This window comes from Opisthocomus hoazin, chromosome 4 (assembly GCF_030867145.1).
Source record: "Opisthocomus hoazin isolate bOpiHoa1 chromosome 4, bOpiHoa1.hap1, whole genome shotgun sequence".
Lineage (NCBI taxonomy): Eukaryota > Metazoa > Chordata > Aves > Opisthocomiformes > Opisthocomidae > Opisthocomus > Opisthocomus hoazin.
In genome coordinates, this window is record NC_134417.1 from 55,409,800 (window position 1) to 55,431,719 (window position 21,920).

Below are 21,920 nucleotides of genomic sequence, written 5' to 3' on the forward strand. Positions count from 1 at the left end.
TGGTACGGGAGGCAGCTGAAGGTAGAGCAGAAGAGGCCGTTGGCTGTCTCCGTCGCCAGGTGGGAGGCCGGGGCAGAGAGCAGCAGCCTCGCTGGGTCAGGAAAAGGCCCTCGCTCCAGACGTGTGAGCCCAGGCAGGGCCCTGTGCGAGCACAGTTAACCACCTCGCAGGGTCTCACCTGTACAGACCTGTGCTGGGCAGTGTCTGAGCTTATTGCAAAGGACACAGTTGCTCCACGTGCTCTGCAAACCGCCCTCGGTACCTACCTTCACTTTCACCTCCTTGCAATGTGACTTCAAGCCTTCCTTCAGCCCAGCTACTTATTACCCCAGGCACTCCCGGCACCTCTCCGAGGTCTCACTAAGACCAGAGTTTTGCCCAATGCTACACCCACAGTCCCTCCTGCATCCTAAATTTGACGGTAACGCACAGCTCGGGTCTTTCAGGCACCTTGTTTCAGAGGAGATCCCAAACCTGACACGTCCCTTCCCAGAGTCTCAGTCCAAGTGCCCCTGCAGCCCTGTCTCCTTCATTAAGTGCAAAAGTTGTGAGCTTTAAGACTGTTAAGTGTATAGGAAAGTGTAGCCTTACCTCTTGCCTTAGAAATAGAACGAACATGGTACCAGCTCTCCCAGTTTTGAGCTCTGTCAGACCTGTAGCTTAAACTGACATCAGCTCACAGAGCAGCTCTGTCTCCTTTTCTCCTTCCCCAGTAACTTCTGCATCCTTTATCCAATTCCAACGGTATTTAACAGTGGGAGAGAGATAATTAGGTTTCACGACAACTGGTCTCTGGGTAGAGAAGCCAGTGTCTCGTTTGAAGAAACCCTTCAATAGTTCCCGGTTCAGTCTTGCCTGCCGGCTGCCGTTTCAGTACCCGGGTGCTTCAGAGTCAGACACGGCACACGCTGCCCCGTCCCCAGCGCGGTGTCCTCGGGAAACAATTCCTACACTCAGTTGCCTCGGCAGGCTCGAAATACTCCAGCCTGACAGCAATGACTGTCTCCAAGGCAGAGCTATAAAGAAGAGATCTCAGCTGTTCCACAGCGCTTAGGAGAGCGACTGCCTTACAAACCATTAATTTAATGTAGAGTTTTACTGAGACACTTCTGCTTTACGGGAGGCAAATCGTCTCAGCCTGGTAGCTCCAAGGACCATGTGTAAGGGGGTACAGAGTTGCACCCCTCACACCAGGAGACGGGGCGACACGGATGGCAGATGGGAAGCATGGGTGGATGTCGGCAGCAGGGGACTGCTGCTATGCCCACAGCTCTCCACCAAAGGCCTTCTCCAGGAGCTGGAGGGGAACAAGGCTCCTGCCAAACATCTGGCTGCAGACAGGCTCCAATGCAGACACAGGTATCTCACCTGCTTCCAGAGGAGCAGAGCTCCGTTCTACTCGAGATGAAATGACCTAGCAGGGGAGTTACATCAGCTCAGACACAGACTCCTGGAGCATCTTTCTAACGATGCTAAACTGCTCTCTAGAAGTGTCTCATGTGAGGTAAGTGACCGCACTTGCTGAATGCTTTGAAGAATTTGGTGTAATCCAGTCAGACCCATTTTTTTTCTGCGTACAGGAGTATAGGCTTCCATTAAAGATAAATATGCTTTTTCTTCTGTGTTAGCAGTCAAGCTTTGCAGAGAAAAGCCTGATGACTGTTTATTTCCTTGAACGGTGAATCTGGAACAGATATGATCAGGTCTCAGAGGTGCTGCTCAGCCCCAGGCGCAGTGGCGATGGCCACAGCAAGTCTGACACCAGAGATGAAGCATGTGCAGCACAAGGTGGCACTGATGAGGTACGGAGGGGACAGGGTCCTTGCACCCCCATGCTCAGAATGCCCCTAAGGACGCGGGACATGGGTTAATCAGTTAGCCACAACAAACATGAAAAATTCATTAGATGTGTTTTAAGATGCAGAATCATACTCTTCCCTCTGTCCAACAGATCAGAAGCTTCTGCTCTCCAGAGACACTAAGGATGGGTATTTCTAAACATGCTGCTTTGCACTGTCATCGAATCCTTAGGACGGGATGCGTGTTGAAGACCCCAGACTGTGAGACATATCAAAGCCACCAGTCTGCTGATGGTAGAGGGAAAGGGAGAAGCAGAAACAGAATGGCTTGCTTTCTTCCTACAAAAATAAAAAAAGATACTAAAATACTGTTCCTGCCTTAAAAAGTAACTGCCCAGAAAAAATAAAGAAATTCATTATTAGTCAAATGTCTGCATTCAAGGGAGTGGAAAAGTGCGCTGATGGCATTGATTCTTGGATATTGATTGGACTGATTTGGCGCTTGCTTGACGTTTTACACAGGGGTGGTTCAGGGCGGTCGCAGAAAATAAATGTGGGCATAGGCTTGGCTGTGGTAGTATGGGCATCCAAGGGCCGATCTGGAACTGCTGACATTCAATAAAACCATTCTAAGTTTTCCAAGTAGGAAAGTTTCCAGCAATGTCAGGATGGTAATTAACGATTGATTTTCATCTGGCAGCTTGCCATGTGGTCAGAGTGACAGACACCAGAACTCCTTAACACATTTAATGGGATTTTTCCTTCCATTTACACTATCATAAATTACAAAGCATATTTCACTTCACAAAATAAAACCATTTCCAGATCATTTTTATGACAGTATTAAGTAGTACATAACCTACAACAAATAGTCCTGTACAAGGCAGGAGGATCTATGGAAACATTGGGAACTCAGACTATTTAGCATTTGCTCTGCAGTTTGGGTTAATCTATCTAGCCCTTAGTTACTTCTCTAGAAGACGATAAATTTACAGTCATACCCTCCACCTCCCTTCATTATCATAGTTACACATATTTTTCAATTTGAATAGAAACATGTACTCCCTGAAATAATTCAGGAAACTGCATCACTGAGTTACCACGCATATGACACAAATGCTCAAGATGAGGGATTATTGTAATTTCTTTTGTATTGAAATCGAGTTTGGTAGTAAAGTATGTAGATTTTCTATGCTTGCAGAAACATCTCATGCTGAGAAACAGTTTTAACATTAGGAATAAGTTGAAGTTAGACTATGAACGCTGTAGGTCAATGTTTGTGAGGGGAGAAAAATATTAAAATTTGGTAATAATTAAATTTACCAACTCCCACATTTCCTCCACATTCTTTCTTTCTTTTTTTTAAAAAAACAAACCATCAGGAAACACGTTCAAGATAAATACCTACATTTTTAGCAGATTTACCGTACATTTATAAATACAGAAACATGACAAAGCATAACTTGATTTTTACAGAAAACCAAATCCTTCATAATTAACCCAAAAAAGTGCTAACTTTTCAACAAGGCCAGAAAATATCCAGTGTCCCAGCATCACTTAACTTACATACTACTGTAATCCAAGAAAAATCTGGCATGTGAAACTGACACTACCACCAGGACTTTTGAAAAATTCTCAATACCATATTTTACACGGGAGTTAAAAAAAAAAAGAGAGAAAATACTATATGTTTGGGGAAATATCAAAGGGCTAAAAGTGTACAATCTTAGGATGCTAGTGCCTAAATGTGAAGAAACCTAAGGAAAGCTGGAATACACACAAGAAAAGAATTCTCCTTTAAAACACTTGCAATGAAAGAGGTATGTCAGGATAATACTGCATCAGTGGTAATTGTTTTCAATATATCATAGTAAAAATGCAGGAAAGAATTACATGGAAAATAATCAATGCACCGCATTGATTTATAGTTTGTTAAAATAAAATGCCATTCTTTCAGCTAGGTAAAGTAAAAATATCTTTATAATATAGGTTCTGCTTCACAATTGACATATATAATTATGTCTTAGGGAGAGGGAAATGTATAGGTGTATACAAGTAACACTGATTAAGTACCTTTTTGCTTCTCTAGCCATATTAAAATATGTTTCGTGTTTCTTAATAAGTTAACAATAAAATTGTTTGCAACTTCTCAAAACAAATATACATCTGAGGCAAGGCAAAAGATACAAGGTAAGAGGATTTTTTCTGACCTTTTTTTTCCCTTCTACAAAAAGGCATATGCCTATGAGACATAGGCTTTCCCTAAACGTTTTGGCATCCATCTGCAGCTTTGCAGAAATTGAAGTGCAGTCAAGGTTTTTTTATGTTAAAAAAAATTAAGAAATGTTGTTTTTCCTTCAAACTAATTATTTTAAAACAAATGGCTTTGAAGATAAGCCTCTCTTTGTCTAAAAGAGAACATCTTCATTTTCTATTAAAATCTGCACAATTAACTTCTGGTACCGCATGTCATTCAGCGTAGCAAGGGTACTGTCCTCTGGAGGTCTCATTAAAGTAGGCCCAAACACTATTCCCAGGTTTTCAGCATTCATAAAATTCTCCTTTTCATGCAAGGTAACTCTAAAATAGAAGGAAAAAAAAAAAAGTAAGCAGTTGTTTACTTCCCAGAAGAAAAGAATATATGCATCTTCACCTGTAGTCCCGCTTCACATCAAGCATTGGTAGATAATGACATTTTTCAGCAACAATTTTGAATTTCACTCAATATAGTAACTGTTTCCACAGCAAGTACAATGCAACTACGGCGGGGCTGTGATTTCCAGTGCCTCTACATACCCATCATGCGACTCTTCAGTGATTTTTCCATGTGGCTTTCCATGGATATAAAAATTAGTGGCAACTGTTTTTTTTGAAAAACATAATTGTGATTTAAATGATGATGTATGGAGCAGTCCTCTACACTACAGTAACTGCAGTTCTCTGGTGCGTTGGGCTTGGTGTGCATCACACCGGAGGTGTAGGTGTGCTAATATAAATACAAACCCTGATTTTCTTTTGATTGCCAATGACCCAGACATGCTTCCAGCCTGCAGGAAACCACCCCTTCACACATTTCTGCCTTGCTGGCTGTCTTGGGCCAACCAACAGCTGAGAGATTCTGATCACTTGTACTTTTGGAGGAGGTTGAATGCTGGAGCAGCCTGGAGAGGTGGCTTGCTAAAGTCAGGTTGCTACAAATGCCATCTATCCTTGACAGACAACAGAGGCATACCTAGAAGAAGCCCAAGCTGTTCTGTTCCCTGACATGGGTACTATCATGTAAATACAAGACATGAGTGCCCCTACTCACAGATATGTCCTCATCTTCTAGCACAGATATGTTAGCTGTGCTGTGCAAGGAGAAGAGACAAACTGACGCTGCCTAGCCCAAGCTACCCCTGTGCCAGTGTATGTGTAACACTCTGCCTTCCACCCGTGGTTGTACACAGCACAGATGTCAAACTGCTGTGCAATGCCACGTAAATCCCACCAGCACCTCTGTGCAGGAGCGTGGGGCGTGAACACAGGAGTGATTCACAGCTTCACTGCAGCATCAGCGTGGATGGAATTGTAAGTATTTCACCACAGGGGGGACTGCTCATGCTATTGTATTTCCTCCAATTTTGAGCAAAAAGTTATCAGAAAGATAACTGCAGAAAACAATTAATTGACTGACAAACTCATTTTTCATGACTGACATTGTCCTCTGCTGGATTTTCCTGTGCTTTAAACAACAACTCAGTGCCGTTTCTCTTCTGTTGAGAAACAGCGCTGGTGCAGAGGCTGGGATCCTGCAGTCTTTACATACACTCCTTGACACCCATGCACGCCTGCTCCGTGCAGGGAGAGCCCTTATGGGGCTGGAGTCGGGACTCTATGCTTCATCTGCAGAACAGCATAGTCTGAATCTCAAGGATCCTTCCCTCTTTCGGATTCAGATCTCTCCAACAGATTCTGCATAGGAACTGACATGCACTTGATTTCTGTGCAGACGCTGAAAGCTACAATTTGGGAAAGGAGAGGAAATTCATTGCGTGACTTGCAGGTATTTGAGAGAGAAAGCTTAATCAGCTGTTCGGACTATTTTTGTCTCATCGGTAGTTCAGCTCAACAGCTGAACCAAAGCCTGTAGTGCAGTTCATGGAAAAGAAGGCAGGCAAGTCAATACTTGTCTATTAAAAATTTGCTGCCAGGACATGAAAGTACAGATTCCGTATGCAGGTCGCTTGCCTACAGCCTCCATGGGCCTTCTTAAAAGCCAACATGGTTCATCCTGAGTTGTCCACGCATATGTGCTCACAAGGGCAGATATTTGCACATCTCATTTCTGCAGAGTGCAAAGAAGCGCCTGCTTGCCCCGGTAATGCCTCATCGAAAGGAAAAATTACTCAGTCGTAATGACCTGAGCTGATTTAAAATGAGGAAAAGTCTCTGCATAATGAGAACCTGATTGAGCATGAAATGCACTTCACATGAGCTCTCTGATGCAATTTTACGTGAGTTGAGGTCTTTTTCTTTTTAGGTTGGCATTAATAGTGCAGAATAGTGCAGATCAAACCCAGAAAATACTCCAAATTGCAACTGTGTTGCAAGTAGTGGGACAACTAAGAAGAGATCAAGGATTTGTTGTTTAAAAGGTGAGTAGTTTTATTCCTCCCTATCCCCTTTTCTGTTGTTTCCAAATAGCACCATAAATTTTAACCAGAACAAGGGACATCTTGGGCAATATATCCTTAAATGAAGGCCTGCTTTGAGATGACAGTGCCAGTCTTTATTCAGCTTCAGTTTTTAAAAACATCCTGAGGCATGTAAATACCCAAAGTAGCAAAGTGGAGCTAGCATGGCTTTGAAAATCAGTTTTGCTTCAGATTAGTGAAAGTGAGGCACCCGCTTTGGACCACTTCATAATTTTCCTAGGTACCTACTTGAAAACTTGGAAAACTTGGCCATACACTCCCAAGCCACTTTCAAAAGTGAAATGTAGTCACTTCTGAAAATTTTGTATACTTCTGAAAATTTTGTATGCCTTATGAAGCCTTACGTATGCCTTATGTATGCCTAAAGAAGCTTTGGAAAGCAAATGAGGCAGGCGTGTGTCTAAAACCAAAAGACATAGAACAGCTAAGGGCCTGTATTGCTTTTACTAGTTGTACAAAAATAGGCCCTGCTTGATTCTTGGCTTAACTGTGATGTGAGCAAACAACTCGTAAGAGACAGCTCTTTCCTTTTAGGGTTATCATTTAAGAAGACAAACCAGGAGGTAAGGGGAGGCAGAAGCAAAGCATGATCAAGTGACATGCTGCAGCACATCTAGCACATGTCTGAAGTACCTATCATTCCTGTATTTTTCAGACATTATCTGCCTCAGAGAAGTGAGACCAATCTCAGTTAACTCTTCAAAGGTTTGCAATGATCTGCTGGCAAAAGGATCTATGCTATACATGTGCATAGCTTATATGCATTTATACAAACATAGCCTGTCTGCTTATTGGTAACATCATTGTTTTAGTGGTAGTGCCCTAATGGAAGCTTTATTGGTACTTTCTGTAATATCTCTCTTTCAAAGTAGAAAATTGTTAAGCTCTTCAAGAATTATCCTGCATGCCAATTAACTCACTTTTTGAGATGAATCATTAGGTATCTAAGTGTCTCATAGTGAGCAGCAGGGAGTAACATCAACACTTCATGTATTGCTTCTAGTCGTTCGTCAGGATTGGAGATTTCTGTAAAAACATCAAACAGGATTAATGTTAATAAAGCTTTCTGTTTGTAAACAGCAATAATTCAGAAAGCTAACTTATTATTATGGAGTCATTTACAAGCCAGTGACTGTGCTTGGAGGGATAAATATTAAACTCATAAACATGGAGCTTATCAGCAACTTCTGCATCCTCAAAAAAAAATGGCTTTGCAAAGAAATCAGCAACAAGACCACCCAATAGTTGTCTCTATGGTCTGTAGCTCTATCTACAAGCCTGTATAGTACAGTGTCGAAGCTTCGTTAAGTGCTTCACAATACTCTGCCCAGAACTGACTTTTTAAAATCTTACATAAGATTACTTCCATTACCCTTCAACACCAGATGGGAGTGTGGATATACGCTTTTAGAGACTCTGCTTGAATATATAAGTTTAGCTAGAGATTGAAATGGCATGGAATTATATCAACAAGGATTTCTGAACATATTTAAATATGTAGATATCAGTGATCGGAGAGCATCAGTGGCAAGCTCTCTAAAAATCTGAGCAGGATTTACATGTGTTTTACATGAAAAGTATAGACTCCTAAGCTGTGAACTGAGTCAGAGTTATATTTGCTGCATGACTTTTCATACACATGACACAAGGAGCCCAAAATTTTAGAACATTAATGATGTCCTGCTTTTAAGAGATTGGTGTATCGACAGGAGAGGAACAGCTTCCTCTGAGTGTATTCTTTATAGGACAAGTGAGGAGCAAGAATCACTTCTCTGCCGAGGAGGAAGAGCAGAATGCAGAAGAGAGGTATCTGTGGCTGCATGGGGAGTGCCAGAGGGGAAGGGAAGGCAATGCAGTTAGACAGACCACTCTTCCTCCTGCTTATCGATACACTGAGTGCCATTTCAAAAGTACTAAGGATATTTCTTAAAGGAGAAAGCATGCTACTTCTTAGATACCTCAGGTCTTTGACATGGTTGCTAATAACCTGATTTGAATGCAATTCACCTGGTGAGTTTTCATTAGGGACTATCATTACATGGAAGGCTGTGCCCCAGAGAGCAGAATTTGAGGCAAACCTCAGTTCTTTCTGCCAATGTTATGGCAATGAATGTTGCTGTCCTCATGTTCATGTGAAAGAAGGATGTGGCAGGGAAGTAATGAACAGAATACCACCCTTGCTTCCAATTTGTTGTCTGTCTTTTCTTTTTGTTTAATGTGGACAGCTTTATGGATGGAAAATGTAATTAAAGATCAGTACAAATTACTATGCAATACTTACTTGCTGCCTCTATGAATTTGGAGTAGGTGTCGTAGGTGATCACGGGGATCGGTAAGTCTCTGAAGTATAGCTTCAGTGCTCCAGCAATGATGTTTATGTCTGGATAAATACTGGCAGAAATATCAGCCTTGTCACCATCTAGAAGAGGAGCAAGAAATCTTTCTGAAACCAGGCTAATTTTGACTGAAGCAGGGCTAGGCTTCTAACTCAGATTTATTGTGTACAACCTGACAAGAAAAAACAAGCTGAAAGCATTTCGAAGGCTTAAGTGAGACTATATTGCAACCAACTTTACAGTACGTGAATGAGGAATGGTAGTTTCTCTGTCTTTTAGCAAACTATTAATTCGCTTACATCTTTTGGAGAGTCTGGTGATTATATCAACGGTATCTGCAGTGTACCATCTCACACATAATGTTTTAATGTTGGATGAAAAATCATGTTCATAATGTATTTATTGAATTTGGCCCATTTATTCACTGAAAATAAGCTATTAATAACTTGTTCTGAGGTTGTATTTTCTATCCAAAGATCAATGCACAGGAGTATGAACCATTCTTTTCATTTTCCCTTGGGGAAACAGAGGCACAGAGAAATAACATACAGTTCCAGTGACCCTCAGGAGACTGGTAGGAAAAATCAGAGTAAACATACTAATCTTGTAAGCCCTGCACCAATCTATCTATACTGATTAGCTAGTAAGAAAGCTGCCTTATTTTCTGGATGCCCTCTGATGTCTTCATATTTGACTTCTTTATTTATAGCAAAGATTTTAATTTAAGTAGACATGCTATGGCATTTAGCTATACAATTTATTCTGAAATGTGGATCGCAATTTGTTAAATGAATATGGATACTTGTAATGGATGAACAGCTAAATAGATGAATTATGCAACTGAAATGCCATACATTTATTTTGCCACATATTATAACACAGTTAGTCAGAACTCCACTACAGAGCACTTTTAATCACGAGCTTAACATTTACCAGTGTTGCTGGCAAGCCCTTGACCAACACATGGCTTGCAATGAGTGAATTTACAAGAACTAGAAGCAAGGCTGGATCACTATTATGACTACATGTTCAAACGACTACATCTGTTCTGTACTATCTAGCACTCTCAAACCCACGTTTTTCTCCAGACCGAGACATTCTGCTGTCTTCCTCTCCAGGGCCTATGCTTGGTGGTCTTCCATTAGAAAGACGGGGTAGGACACTGGTCAAGCAGGGTCTGAGGCTGTCTGGATTTAATCCCCAGCTTCACCTCAGGCTTCTTTGGTATCAGTTATACCCTGCAGTCCTTACTTCCCACATTTGAAGTGCGGATAACAACGCTTCCCTCACAGAGGATGGGGCAGATTAGGACCATACGGTGAGTGGGGCGATGACAGGTTATGCTTGCTTGAGCAACGGATAGCAGTTTGCTTGTACCTGCCAGAAGGTGCAAGCACGAGCTTGGGCTGTTACTACCGAGGCGCTGACATGCTGTAAAGCCATTGCCTTGCTTGTCTTGCAATAACTAGCGCTTGTGGACATGCCCTGATACAGACAGATGAGTGGACGTGCTTGATAGAAGGCATCTCAGATGGTGATAAAAGCTTTCACAGCAAAATAAAAGAGTTTATATTGATTGTAGACATTTTATACAAACCTATGGCATTAATCTTGAAGGGATATGTCCTGTCCAATGTATGCACATAATTCTCATTAAGACTAATAGCACTACATGTTCTCATCAGGAGGAGATTATATGCTTAAGTGTTTAAAACAAGCAGCGTTTCTTGGTGCAGCTGAGCAGTCTGAATACATCCATCAGCGTTTCATTTAATACAGCATCAATAAGCCCTAGGAGGATGTTTACACTGCCCCAATCTTTTGTTTAATCCACACGTTCCAGGCACGGTAGCATTAGTCTTGTAAAGCTTTGTGTGGAGAGCTCTATTTAATTGATGGACACTGAGCACTCAGAATGCTCCACTGAAAACAGATACCTCCAAGGAGCCAGCAGCTGCATCACAACAGATATAGCAAAGCAGAAGGTTGCATCTATTATCCAGGTCACCAGTACACTAAATGGAAGTGTTATTTATTTAGTACTTTTACAAAGCAGCCCAGCAAGCTTCCTTAAAGGGGCACTTCAGCTAGAGGTACTTCAAAACTACAGTGTACTTCAAACATACCTCTTATTTAGATAATTCGCCAAAATGAAAAATGCATTCATTCCTGAGTTAAAGATTTTTCTCTTCACTTCAGAGACAAATGTACATTCATTGGAAATGCAGTGAAGATTATTTTAAACTGAGCATAACAATACATCTGTTATAATATACCTATACGTTTCTGCAGTGGGTATGTAGGGGAAGGTGGACTTTTATTTTCCTTTGGTAGATTTTATATTGTCTTTTTTTTTTTTCTTTTCTCCTTTCAGTTTCAGCAATTGAAGGCCCTTGGCAAGCTGCACTTATTTCTTACCTCACCAAATTCCAGGATTTGTATTATTATTTAAACACACTTCAAATTCAAAGCACTAGGAAGAAAAGTTAAATCATTGTCGGTAAAGTCATGACACATATTTCACACAGAGTCCTCTGCAATACAATACTGTATCAACCACATCTATTTGATATGGTACCTTCTGCATTACCATAACCATTTTTTTAACTCTTCAACACAGTAAATTTCTTCAGATTGTAATTAGTATTTTCAGTATCACTGCAGTGGCCATATGTTAATACAATCTTTTTTTTTTAGTATTTTGGATTACAAACATGTAGTTCATTTCAGCTTTACAAACCAAATCCTACCCAAAAGCTGTCATTTCTCTTTCCTTGTTACTTTGCCTTTCAACATCTTTTGCTGCAATATGTTGAAGTTTGAATATCTCACAACAAAGAAAGTCTTTACTCTGTTCCTTAAACGTTTCAGCTGACTTTGGATGCCACAGAAATATACCAGTAGTTTATTAGAGAATGAAATGGAATAAGTATGACCTTCTCAAAGCCTCAGCTGTGCCTTCTGAACACTGAATTGCATTTCTACTCAGGCTCCTTTTTCCCTAATGCTTTGTTTTTATTGTACAACCTTTGCCATGCTAATGAGCTTCTGTAGTGTTTTTGGATTTGGCATTTGACAGGTTTTCAGCTACACTGGCAAAAGAGTGTGAGTATGAGTTAGGATGCCTCTAAGTACTCATGTAATATTTAACAGCATAATATTTTTAGCAAGTGCATAGTACCAGCCAGTCATACAAAGAAGTGGGGGGACAGAATGCACTGGTGACAATGGCAGCTCTGTGGATAAAGCACACAATGAGGGTTTTCTGGATGCCACAACGCCACAGCTCAACAATGCTGACAGAGAGCAACTGTCATTCTACAGCACCAACATTCACCATTTTAAATAAATCCACATTATTCCCCTCCTTCTCATTACAAAAATCACTAAAATGGAACATTGTCAGTGCCTCAGAGAGCCTAATGCTAATTTACAGTAGGGGTATTTACACTGCTCTGGCTTTGGAAGGGAGCCTTCGCTTAAGTCAGATGAGGACCAACTTCTCCCTGTTTTAACACCAACTATTACAGCTTCATTGGGTCCAAATAGGGTGGGATGCCAGTTTCTTCCCGAGCTGTTAACTTCCAAACTCGCCTTTGCTCTTCTGTTCTCCCTGTAATCCTTTGGAAGCAACAGGTGAGCGTCCCTTTGGGAAGGCAGAATTAGCCAGGGGAAGGGCTGGCTTCTCTTCATTGTGGCCCTTCAGCCGCACCTGAAATCAGCAGGAGAGGCACCCTACAGCTGAGTCAGGCCCTGCGCCACATCCCTGTATCATACCGTCTTCTGGCTCCTGTGGCTTGATGAAGACCTTGGGAAACCAGAAAGCTTGATGGCATTATTTGAAGGATGCATCCTACACATTAAATGGGAGGACTCCTTCCTTGTTTATTTTCAAACCCATTTATTAAAAGCTGCATTTCCAGAGATGCAAAACTGGCATTTTACTAGCAGAATACTAGCATTCTACTGGCATTCTAGCCAGAGTCTACGTTGGATTGGACTAGACTGACTCGGAAATGACAGGCAGGGAGGGACCTCTGTAATGCTGGAGTGCAGTGCTCTGCTGCTGCAGGCACCATGCTGTATGACCCTTCTCGTAAACCCCTCAACTTCCATTTTAAAACTAGTTAAGGTTTTTATCCTTGCTTTTATTAGAAGGTTGTTTCAGAGCCTTGCTTTCAGGTGGTTAAAAAAGGTCTTTAAATTGTCAAACTAAATTTATTCCTGGCCAGTGTATATCCTCCAGTATTGTGCCAGGACCATCCATTAAATTAAATAGTTCTCTTCTCTGGTTCATACTCCTGCTCTCACCTTCCTCTTTGGCAGCTGACTATCCCAAGCTCTTTTAAAACACATTTACCTCTGCTATGCAGCGTGCTCCAGAGATGTCTGAGGTAGTGATGTGGCCACAGATATGGCTGTTTCTGCTGCAACACCTATCTATTAGCCAGAACTGACCAGGAATTTTCCATTTTATATTTCAGACAAAATTTTTCTTATATTTTTTTTTTTACTTTTGAAAAAAATATGATAATTTTATGTAGTGAACGTGGAAACAACAGTTCTGTAATATTCCCACAAACTTTACTTTCTGGGCAGAAAATGAAAGTTGAACAAAAACTTCCAGGCGTTGCTGGAGGTGAAAGCTGCCACCTGGCTTGCAGCTCCCTGCTCTCCCAGCTCTGTCACCTGGGACAGAGATCTGGAATATTCCACATCCTTGGGACAGTCCACTCCCTACTGCTGTGGCTTCTAGGCTTAAGGAGGGGTAACTGGGCAGCAGAAAAGCAATGTTCCTGCCTGCGGGGCTGGGATGCGGAAGAGAGGGTTTGGCTCCCTGTCTCTGTAAACTTGGATCTGACAGGGAAGCGAGCTCTGAGCTGTCAGGCTGGAAGCGTCTTGCCAGTTCAACCTTCTGCCAGCTGACAACAACCTTCTAGCTGCACAGCCCACAAGTCAGAACAAAAAAATCTATTTTGGTTTTCTTCAAATCCCTTCCTGCAAAAAAACCGCAACTCCTGCTTTTTCATCTCAGTTCAGGGAGAAAACATTTTCAAAACTGTAAAGTGAAGTTCTCAGCTTCTGGTCTCAGCAGTACCCTAGTCAAGCAGTTCTCATAACAAGGTTTTCTTCACTGTTCCACTGCTTTTAGCATTATTCATGGCAACACTCTCTCTTTCCTTTCTTCTCCCTTCTCCCTAATGAGAGTGTTAAAAGAAGATGAAGACACAGCTATTTATCAATCTATGTGCAATGGTTTTCCCCACAGCCTGTGTATACTAACCCAGTTTTTGCTTCCTCTGCTTTCATGTTTATCTATGCGTTTTTTTCCTTTGGAAATCTGATACTACTTGTGACCTTACTCTTTGTGATTCTAGGTGCTGCCTTCTTTGCCAGTAAATCATACCTTCTTCCTTGCTGTGCGTCTAATTCAAGTGTGTATTGCCACCAGATTATGCCATGACAATAGGCAGTAATAAAAGATATGTTGTCTAAAACTGCACTGGCTCAAATGGTTTGAAGCATTTGCAAAGGAACTACAGCTGCAGCAGTGTTCAAGTCACGCTCAGACATAAATTTCCATCTGCTTTCTTCAAACTTTTCCCTCTTCAATCTGTGCTTCTCCTTCTGGGTTTCTTTCAGGTTGGTACACTTAGAGGACAATTAACACATAGAACAACAGGGTTTGCCGGACCAGATCTACCTGCAGGGAGCAGAGTGGGACGTATGGGGACTGTGACCCTCTCAGTAGCACTGCTTCATGTGGCACATCTGCAACTTGTGTCTTCCTGCGACAGCAGTTATATAACTGTGCATCTCTTTCACCCAAATCATGGCTGACCTATGTGTATATACACATATGTTCACAACTGCAGCATTCCACACATATTAAAATATATATTATTTTTTAAAAGGTATTTTGGTATAGAATGAAAACAGTCACTTTGGAAATTCTTAATTGGACTTTCTTTGTCAGTGTTTGCTGTGTGACAAACTGTCTCTGAACAAAAGAGTACGCAGGCCCAGTAAGTGTAAGATGTGCCACCCACAGACCTTGCTGGTCCTGCCCAGCCTCCCCAGCAGCCCCTAGACCTCCTGCCCATGGGCCCCCAGGGCCTCAGTCCCTGCCTAAGCGACATTGTAGCTGCCTCCAGCTGGGTCACAGCCGTGCCTGTGCCTGGCCATGCACCCTTCTGTTCGGTGGCCCGACCCACAGGCTGACCTTCCTGGCTTGACCTGGACCTGCCTCATATCCATGGGCTTGCAATCACTGGGCTGTGTCTGATCCCATTCCCTAACATGGCAGAGGTAATACCTGAAAAAATCAAGGAGGAAGGAAACCACTATTTATGGGAAAGAAGAAAACTATTTATGTAACTTCTTAAATGTACTTGAAAATGTGTTTTCTGTTGATGAAGACCCTCCTTTGCCCCATTAATATGTATACTTAAAATTAGCCCTGTGTGCAAAGACCGTGTGCACAACCAGAACCAAGGTAATCAGCTAAATCAATTCAGAAGGGCTACTAGGATGGTAATAACAATTAACAGGCAGTGTTTTAATTATTAGTTTTTCAGTATGCTGTACAACCTATCTCCCCAATGCTCCTCTCATTCGTTGTGCAGATGCAACCACGTGCACAGTGCAGATGCAAGCAAGTGCACAGTGGCGCACTGCTTTCTACAAGGCTACATGCAGAATGACTTCCCAGTTGGAGTTCCTGGTTCTTAAACTCATAAACTCATTTTCGGCGAAGCTACTGAAGGTGAAGGGTTCTGGAGCAGAGGCTCGCGCCGAGGGACCCTTTCTCCGGTGGCAAAACCGCAGCGGCGAGGCGTCAAAAAGCGCCGAGAGAAAGAGGAGACCCCAGCCCCCCCCCCTCAGCGGGAAAGCGGGAAGTGCCAACGAGCAGCAGCTCTGACTCAGCGGGGGCGGAGTCGAGTGTGACAGCGGCCAAACCCCCTCAGGGATAAGAGCAGCCCCCAGGGAGCGCGAGCGAACAGAGCCGGCAAACAGAGGCGGCGCAGCAGCCCGGGAGCGGCGCAGCAGTTCGCGCGGGCAGGGCGAGCGGGGAAGGCGACTGGCAGGGTGCAGCCTTCTGGCAACTCAAGTAGTGGGCATCGCTCTTCCAGGAGATATTCTAGCCATGGTTACCACCCGTGGTAAAGGTGTTGCTCGAAGGAGTGTGGGGACCCAGACGGAGGCCCCACGCAAGAACGCGGGTGTCCAGGTCTCTGGCTGCAGGGAGTGCCTGAGCCTGGCGCTCGTACCGGAGGACAGCAGAGACAACGGCTGTGTTCGGTGTGAGCAGGTGAATGACCTGCTCTGCCTGGTGGCAGAACTGAAGGAGGAAGTGGAGAGGCTGAGGAGCATCCGGGAGTGAGAGAGGGAGATCGACTGGTGGAGCCGCACCCTGCCGTCCCTGAGGCAGCGGCAGCAGGAGGCGGCTCCACAGAAAGCAGAGAACCCCCATCCCTCTTGCCACCGAGCAGAAAGAGGGGGCCTAAGAGATGGGGGGGAATGGAAACAGGTCCCTGCTCGGGGGGGCAAGCGAATTTCCCCCCGGCCTCCCTCACCTGCTCAGTTGCCCTTAAGCAACAGGTATGGGGCTCTGGAATGTGAGGGACTGGCCACAGAGAATGTGGGTGAAGGTGAGGCTCCATCCAGGGGGTTGCCTAGAACGAGTCAGACAGCCCTACGTATTACAACTGCCTCAACTAAGAAAAAAAGGAGGGTCATTGTCATAGGCGATTCCCTTCTGAGGGGAACAGAGGGCCCGATCTGCCGACCGGACCCATCCCACAGGGAAGTCTGCTGCCTCCCTGGGGCCCGGGTTAGGGATGTTGCGAAGAAACTCCCTGGTCTGGTGCGGCCTTCTGATTACTACCCCCTCTTGGTAATGCAGGTTGGCGGGGACGAGGTAGCAGAAAGAAGTCCCAAGGCCATCAAAAGGGACTTCAGGGCACTAGGGCGACTGGTTGAGGGATCAGGGGCGCAGGTGGTGTTTTCCTCCATCCCATCAGTGGCAGGGGACAGCACTGAAAGGGGCAGGAAAACTCACCTGGTTAACAGGTGGCTCAGGGAATGGTGCCATCGGTCAAATTTTGGCTTTTTTGATCATGGGGAGGTATACACAGCACCGGGCCTGCTGGCAACAAGTGGAGCTCAGCTATCACAAAGGGGGAAAAGAATTCTTGGCCACGAGCTGGCGGGGCTCATTGAGAGGGCTTTAAACTAGGTTCGAAGGGGGAAGGGGATATTGCCCAGCTCACTAGGGATGAGCCTAGGCTTGGAGTGCCAAGGCCAGGGGTGAGATTGACAGCCCAGCTCAAGTGTGTTTACACCAATGCACGTAGTATGGCCAATAAACAGGAGGAGCTGGAAGCCATTATACAGCAGGACGGCTACGACTTGGTCGCCATCACAGAAACGTGGTGGGACAACTCGCATGACTGGCATGCTGTCATAGATGGCTACAGACTCTTTAGGAAAGACAGGTCAACAAGGAGAGGTGGGGGAGTTGCTCTATATGTGAGGGAGCAACTGGAATGCATTGAGCTTGGCCTGGGGGCAAGTGAAGAAGGAGTTGAAAGCTTGTGGGTTAGAATTAAGGGACAGGCTCACACGGGTGACATTACGGTGGGTGTATACTACAGGCCACCTGACCAGGAGGAGGAGGTTGATGAAGCCTTCTACAGGCAGCTGCAAGCAGCCTCACAGTCACAGGCCCTGGTTCTCATGGGGGACTTCAACCACCCTGACATCAGCTGGGAAGACCATACAGCTAGGCAGGCGCAATCCAGGAGGTTCCTGCAGAGCATTGATGATAACTTTCTGATGCAAGTGGTGGAGGAACCAACAAGGAAAGGCGCGCTGCTGGACCTCGTGTTAACAAACAAGGAGGGACTGGTGGAGGACGTGAAGGTTGGAGGTAGACTCGGCTGCAGTGACCATGAAATGGTCGAGTTCAGGATCCTGCATGGAGGAAGCAGGGCGATAAGCAGGATCAAAACCCTGGACCTCAGGAGGGCTGACTTTGCCCTCTTCAAGGAGCTACTGGGAGGAATCCCGTGGGCCAGGGCTCTCGAAGGCAGGGGGGTCCATGAGTGCTGGTCGCTTTTTAAACAACACTTCTTCCATGCACAGGAGCAATGCATCCCCCTGAGAAAGAAATTTAGCAAAGGAGGCAGGAGACCTGCATGGTTAAACAAGGAGCTTCTAGCGGAGATCAGGCAGAAGAGAAAGGTGCATGGCATGTGGAAAGAGGGACAGGCCACTTGGGAAGAGTACAGAAACGTAGTGAGAGCATGCAGGGATGCGATGAGGAAGGCCAAGGCTCACCTGGAATTGAAGCTGGCAAGGGATGTCAAAAACAACAAGAAGGGCTTCTTCAACTACATCAGCAGCAAAAGGAAGGCTAGGGACAACGTGGGGCCGCTGCTGAATGAGGCGGGTGTCCTGGTGACGGAGGATGCGGAGAAGGCAGAGCTAATGAATGCCTTCTTTGCTTCAGTCTTCAGTGCTAAGACTGGCCCTCAGGAATCCCAGGCCCCGGAGGTAAGAGAAGAAGCCTACAGAGAGGACGACTTTCCCTTGGTCGAGGAGGACTGTGTGAGGGATCGCTTAAGCGATCTGGATGTCCACAAATCCATGGGCCCCGATGGAATGCACCCACGAGTGCTGAGAGAGCTGGCGGATGTCATTGCTGAGCCACTCTCCATCATCTTTGAGAGGTCCTGGAGGACTGGAGAGGTGCCCGAGGACTGGAGAAAGGCCAATGTCACTCCAATCTTCAAAAAGGGCAAGAAGGAGGACCCAGGGAACTACAGGCCGGTCAGCCTCACCTCCATCCCGGGAAAGGTGATGGAGCAGCTTATCCTGGAGGCCATCATCAAGCAAGTGGAAGAAAAGAAGGTTATCAGGAGTAGTCAGCATGGATTCACCAAGGGGAAATCATGCCTGACCAATCTGATAGCTTTCTACGATGACATGACTGGCTGGGTAGATGAAGGGAGAGCTGTGGATGTTATCTACCTTGACTTCAGCAAGGCTTTCGACACAGTCTCCCATGATATCCTCCTGGGGAAGCTGAGGAAGTGTGGGCTGGATGAGTGGTCGGTGAAGTGGATTGAGAACTGGCTGAATGGCAGAACTCAGAGGGTTGTCATCAGCGGCGCTGAGTCTAGTTGGAGGCTGGTGACAAGTGGTGTCCCTCAGGGGTCAGTACTGGGCCCAGTCTTGTTTAACTTCTTCATCAACGACCTGGATGAAGAGTTAGAATGTACCCTCAGCAAGTTTGCTGATGACACCAAACTGGGAGGTGTGGTAGATACACCAGAAGGCTGTGCTGCCATTCAGCGAGACCTGGATAGGCTGGAGAGCTGGGCAGAGAGGAACCTGATGAGATTCAACAAGGGCAAGTGCAGGGTCCTGCACCTGGGGAGGAACAACCTCATGCACCAGTACAGGCTTGGGGTGGACCTGCTGGAGAGCAGCTCTGGGGAGAGGGACCTGGGTGTCCTGGTGGACGACAGGTTAACTATGAGCCAGCAGTGTGCCCTGGCTGCCAAGAAGGCCAATGGGATCCTGGGGTGCATCAAGAAGAGTGTGGCCAGCAGGACGAGGGAGGTTCTCCTTCCCCTCTACACTACCCTGGTGAGGCCTCATCTGGAGTACTGTGTCCAGTTCTGGGCTCCCCAGTTCAAGAAGGATGAAGAGCTACTGGAGAGAGTCCAGCGGAGGGCTACAAGGATGGTGAGGGGACTGGAGCATCTCCACTACGAGGAGAGGTTGAGGGAACTGGGCTTGTTCAGCCTGAAGAAGAGAAGGCTGCGAGGGGACCTTATAAATGCCTACAAATATCTGAAGGGTGGGTGTCAGGAGGATGGGGCCAAGCTCTTTTCAGTGGTGCCCAGTGACAGGACAAGGGGTAATGGGCACAAACTGAGGCACAGGAAGTTCCGTCTGAACATGAGGAGGAACTTCTTCTCTCTGAGGGTGACGGAGCACTGGAACAGGCTGCCCAGGGAGGTTGTGGAGTCTCCTTCTCTGGAGATATTCAAGACCCGCCTGGACAAGGTCCTGTGCAGCCTGCTGTAGGTGACCCTGCTTCGGCGGGGGGGTTGGACTAGATGACCCACAGAGGTCCCTTCCAACCCCTACTATTCTGTGATTCTGTGATTCTGTAAATAGATTATCGTATTGTAATGCACTGAGTCTACTAAAGACAGGACCAAGAGCTTTCCCCTGCTACTCTCTAGGCTCGTATTTGAACTAGAAGCCTAGGCTGTGCTGCCCGGTTGAGCAAGCACTTAGCCTTCTGCCTGCCATTAGTTACTGTTTTCCGTCTGAACATGAGGAAGAACTTCTTCCCTCTGAGGGTGACGAAGCCCTGGAACAGGCTGCCCAGGGAGGTTGTGGAGTCTCCTCCTCTGGAGATATGCAACACCCGCCTGGACAAGGTCCTGTGCAGCCTGCTGTAGGTGACCCTGCTTTGGCAGGAGGGTTGGACTAGATGACCCACAGAGGTCCCTTCCAACCCTAACATTCTGTGATTCTGTGATACTGTTTTAACCATTCCTTCCAACTATGAAATATGATTTATTCTTAAGAAAACTATTAACTATTCCTTCCAATTATGAAATATGACTTCTTAAGAACAACCGATTAATCTAAGAACTCAGAAAAGACAGGTTGCTTTCTGTACTTCTGCTTATATGCCAGTTTCATTACCACAGTACCTATATAAACACAGGAAGAACTGAAAAGTCCTAAAACTGAAACCTTAGATCAAAACTGTACAAGATTAAAAAATGGTATACCTCGATCAAAGGCCATTTTCACATCTTCAATGTGCTCAGTGAAGCCTGAGACTCTATAGAGGCCCTCGGACTTTAAACCTGAAACAAAATGTTCTTGGTTAACTTTGCTTCAGTAACCAGCAAATATTCAGGCTTAAAAACAATAAAGCAAGAACAACAGATCTAGTAAGTGTAGCAAAATATTAATCATACTGTGAAACTCCAGAGCATTTAAGGAAGGATCAAGGTAATTTCAAGTTGTTTTTTCAAGGATTAAAGAATTTGAGAATTTCTACTTTCTGATTTTTTTAGGTACGCAGTTGATAATCTTAGAGGAAAATATTGCAATTTGCTAATGGTGGGACATGTGATGATGTCATGATTTATTCATTTTATGCAGGAGATTTTCCTGGATTTGGCTATAATTAATAAAGCTTTAGAGTCCTCCTTTCCTTTTACCAGTTGCTTAACGATAAATAGCAATGCAAGTAAGAGACTGCCTTTCCCTGTGAGCACATTTGTTCCCAGTTTTGCTCTCAGCTTTTACTTATACACAGCTGACAGATGTGATGGGTACTGCTCTTCTCCATATCAGTACACCCCTTCTACAATTCTTTCAACACAAGATACTCGCTCACTTGCACAACTCTCCCCTCACTGCTCCACACCAACATGAAATGCAGGGCAGCCCAGCAGAGCAGGTACAGCTAGCCAAGCAGAGTTACACACACCTTATTTATTTTAATCCCTGAGCTCCTTATTGTGACTATGCACAGTGCTAACCTACTTATCCAGTACACTTTGTTTTCTTCAGTAGAAAATCAGTATCTTACATAGTTTAACAGCAATTAAAGAAAGAAATTTAAAGATGTTGAAAAAACAGACAGTGGGCAGCAGATTTTCTCTTAATCAATAAATGTACAAGTAAGTGATTAGATCTCAAATGCAATGTAGCTTCCTGCTATATCATCGGGGTAAAGCTCTTCTGTCTTAGTCCAAGCTATTCTTTCTATTTGTCCCTGCAATGATGACATAATCCTGGTAGAGCTTTACGGAGCAGTTTCAGGGGATTTACTTTTAAATCTTTGATTCATTTTAGTAGATGATGCGTGGCTTTGAAATCCCTGTGGCTAGTATTCGTGTGTTGCCATGCAGATCACTGTGATGCCATGAATTCAACATTACGAGATTCCTGTGCTGAAGCTATGACTAACAGGGAAATTTTGCTCAGTGGGCAGCACAACATACAACATTTGCTATCTAAAGCAAAAATACTGTGTTTTGTTG

At 44.6% G+C, this 21,920-nt stretch overlaps 1 protein-coding gene across 2 annotated transcripts in view; it reads right to left on the minus strand.

The window, feature by feature from the left end:
* Window positions 1-2,538: 2,538 nt before the first annotated feature.
* The window catches only part of CHN2 (chimerin 2), a 176,581-nt gene continuing 157,199 nt past the window's right edge, over window positions 2,539-21,920 (minus strand). For both annotated transcript variants that reach the window (XM_075419085.1, XM_075419084.1), the window contains 4 exons: window positions 20,655-20,732; window positions 8,778-8,915; window positions 7,417-7,522; window positions 2,539-4,379 (listed from right to left, as the gene is read on the minus strand). In XM_075419085.1, the coding sequence (XP_075275200.1) occupies window positions 4,208-4,379; window positions 7,417-7,522; window positions 8,778-8,915; window positions 20,655-20,732 (494 nt within the window). In that variant the 3' untranslated portion in view covers window positions 2,539-4,207. The remainder of the gene's footprint in view (window positions 4,380-7,416; window positions 7,523-8,777; window positions 8,916-20,654; window positions 20,733-21,920) is intronic.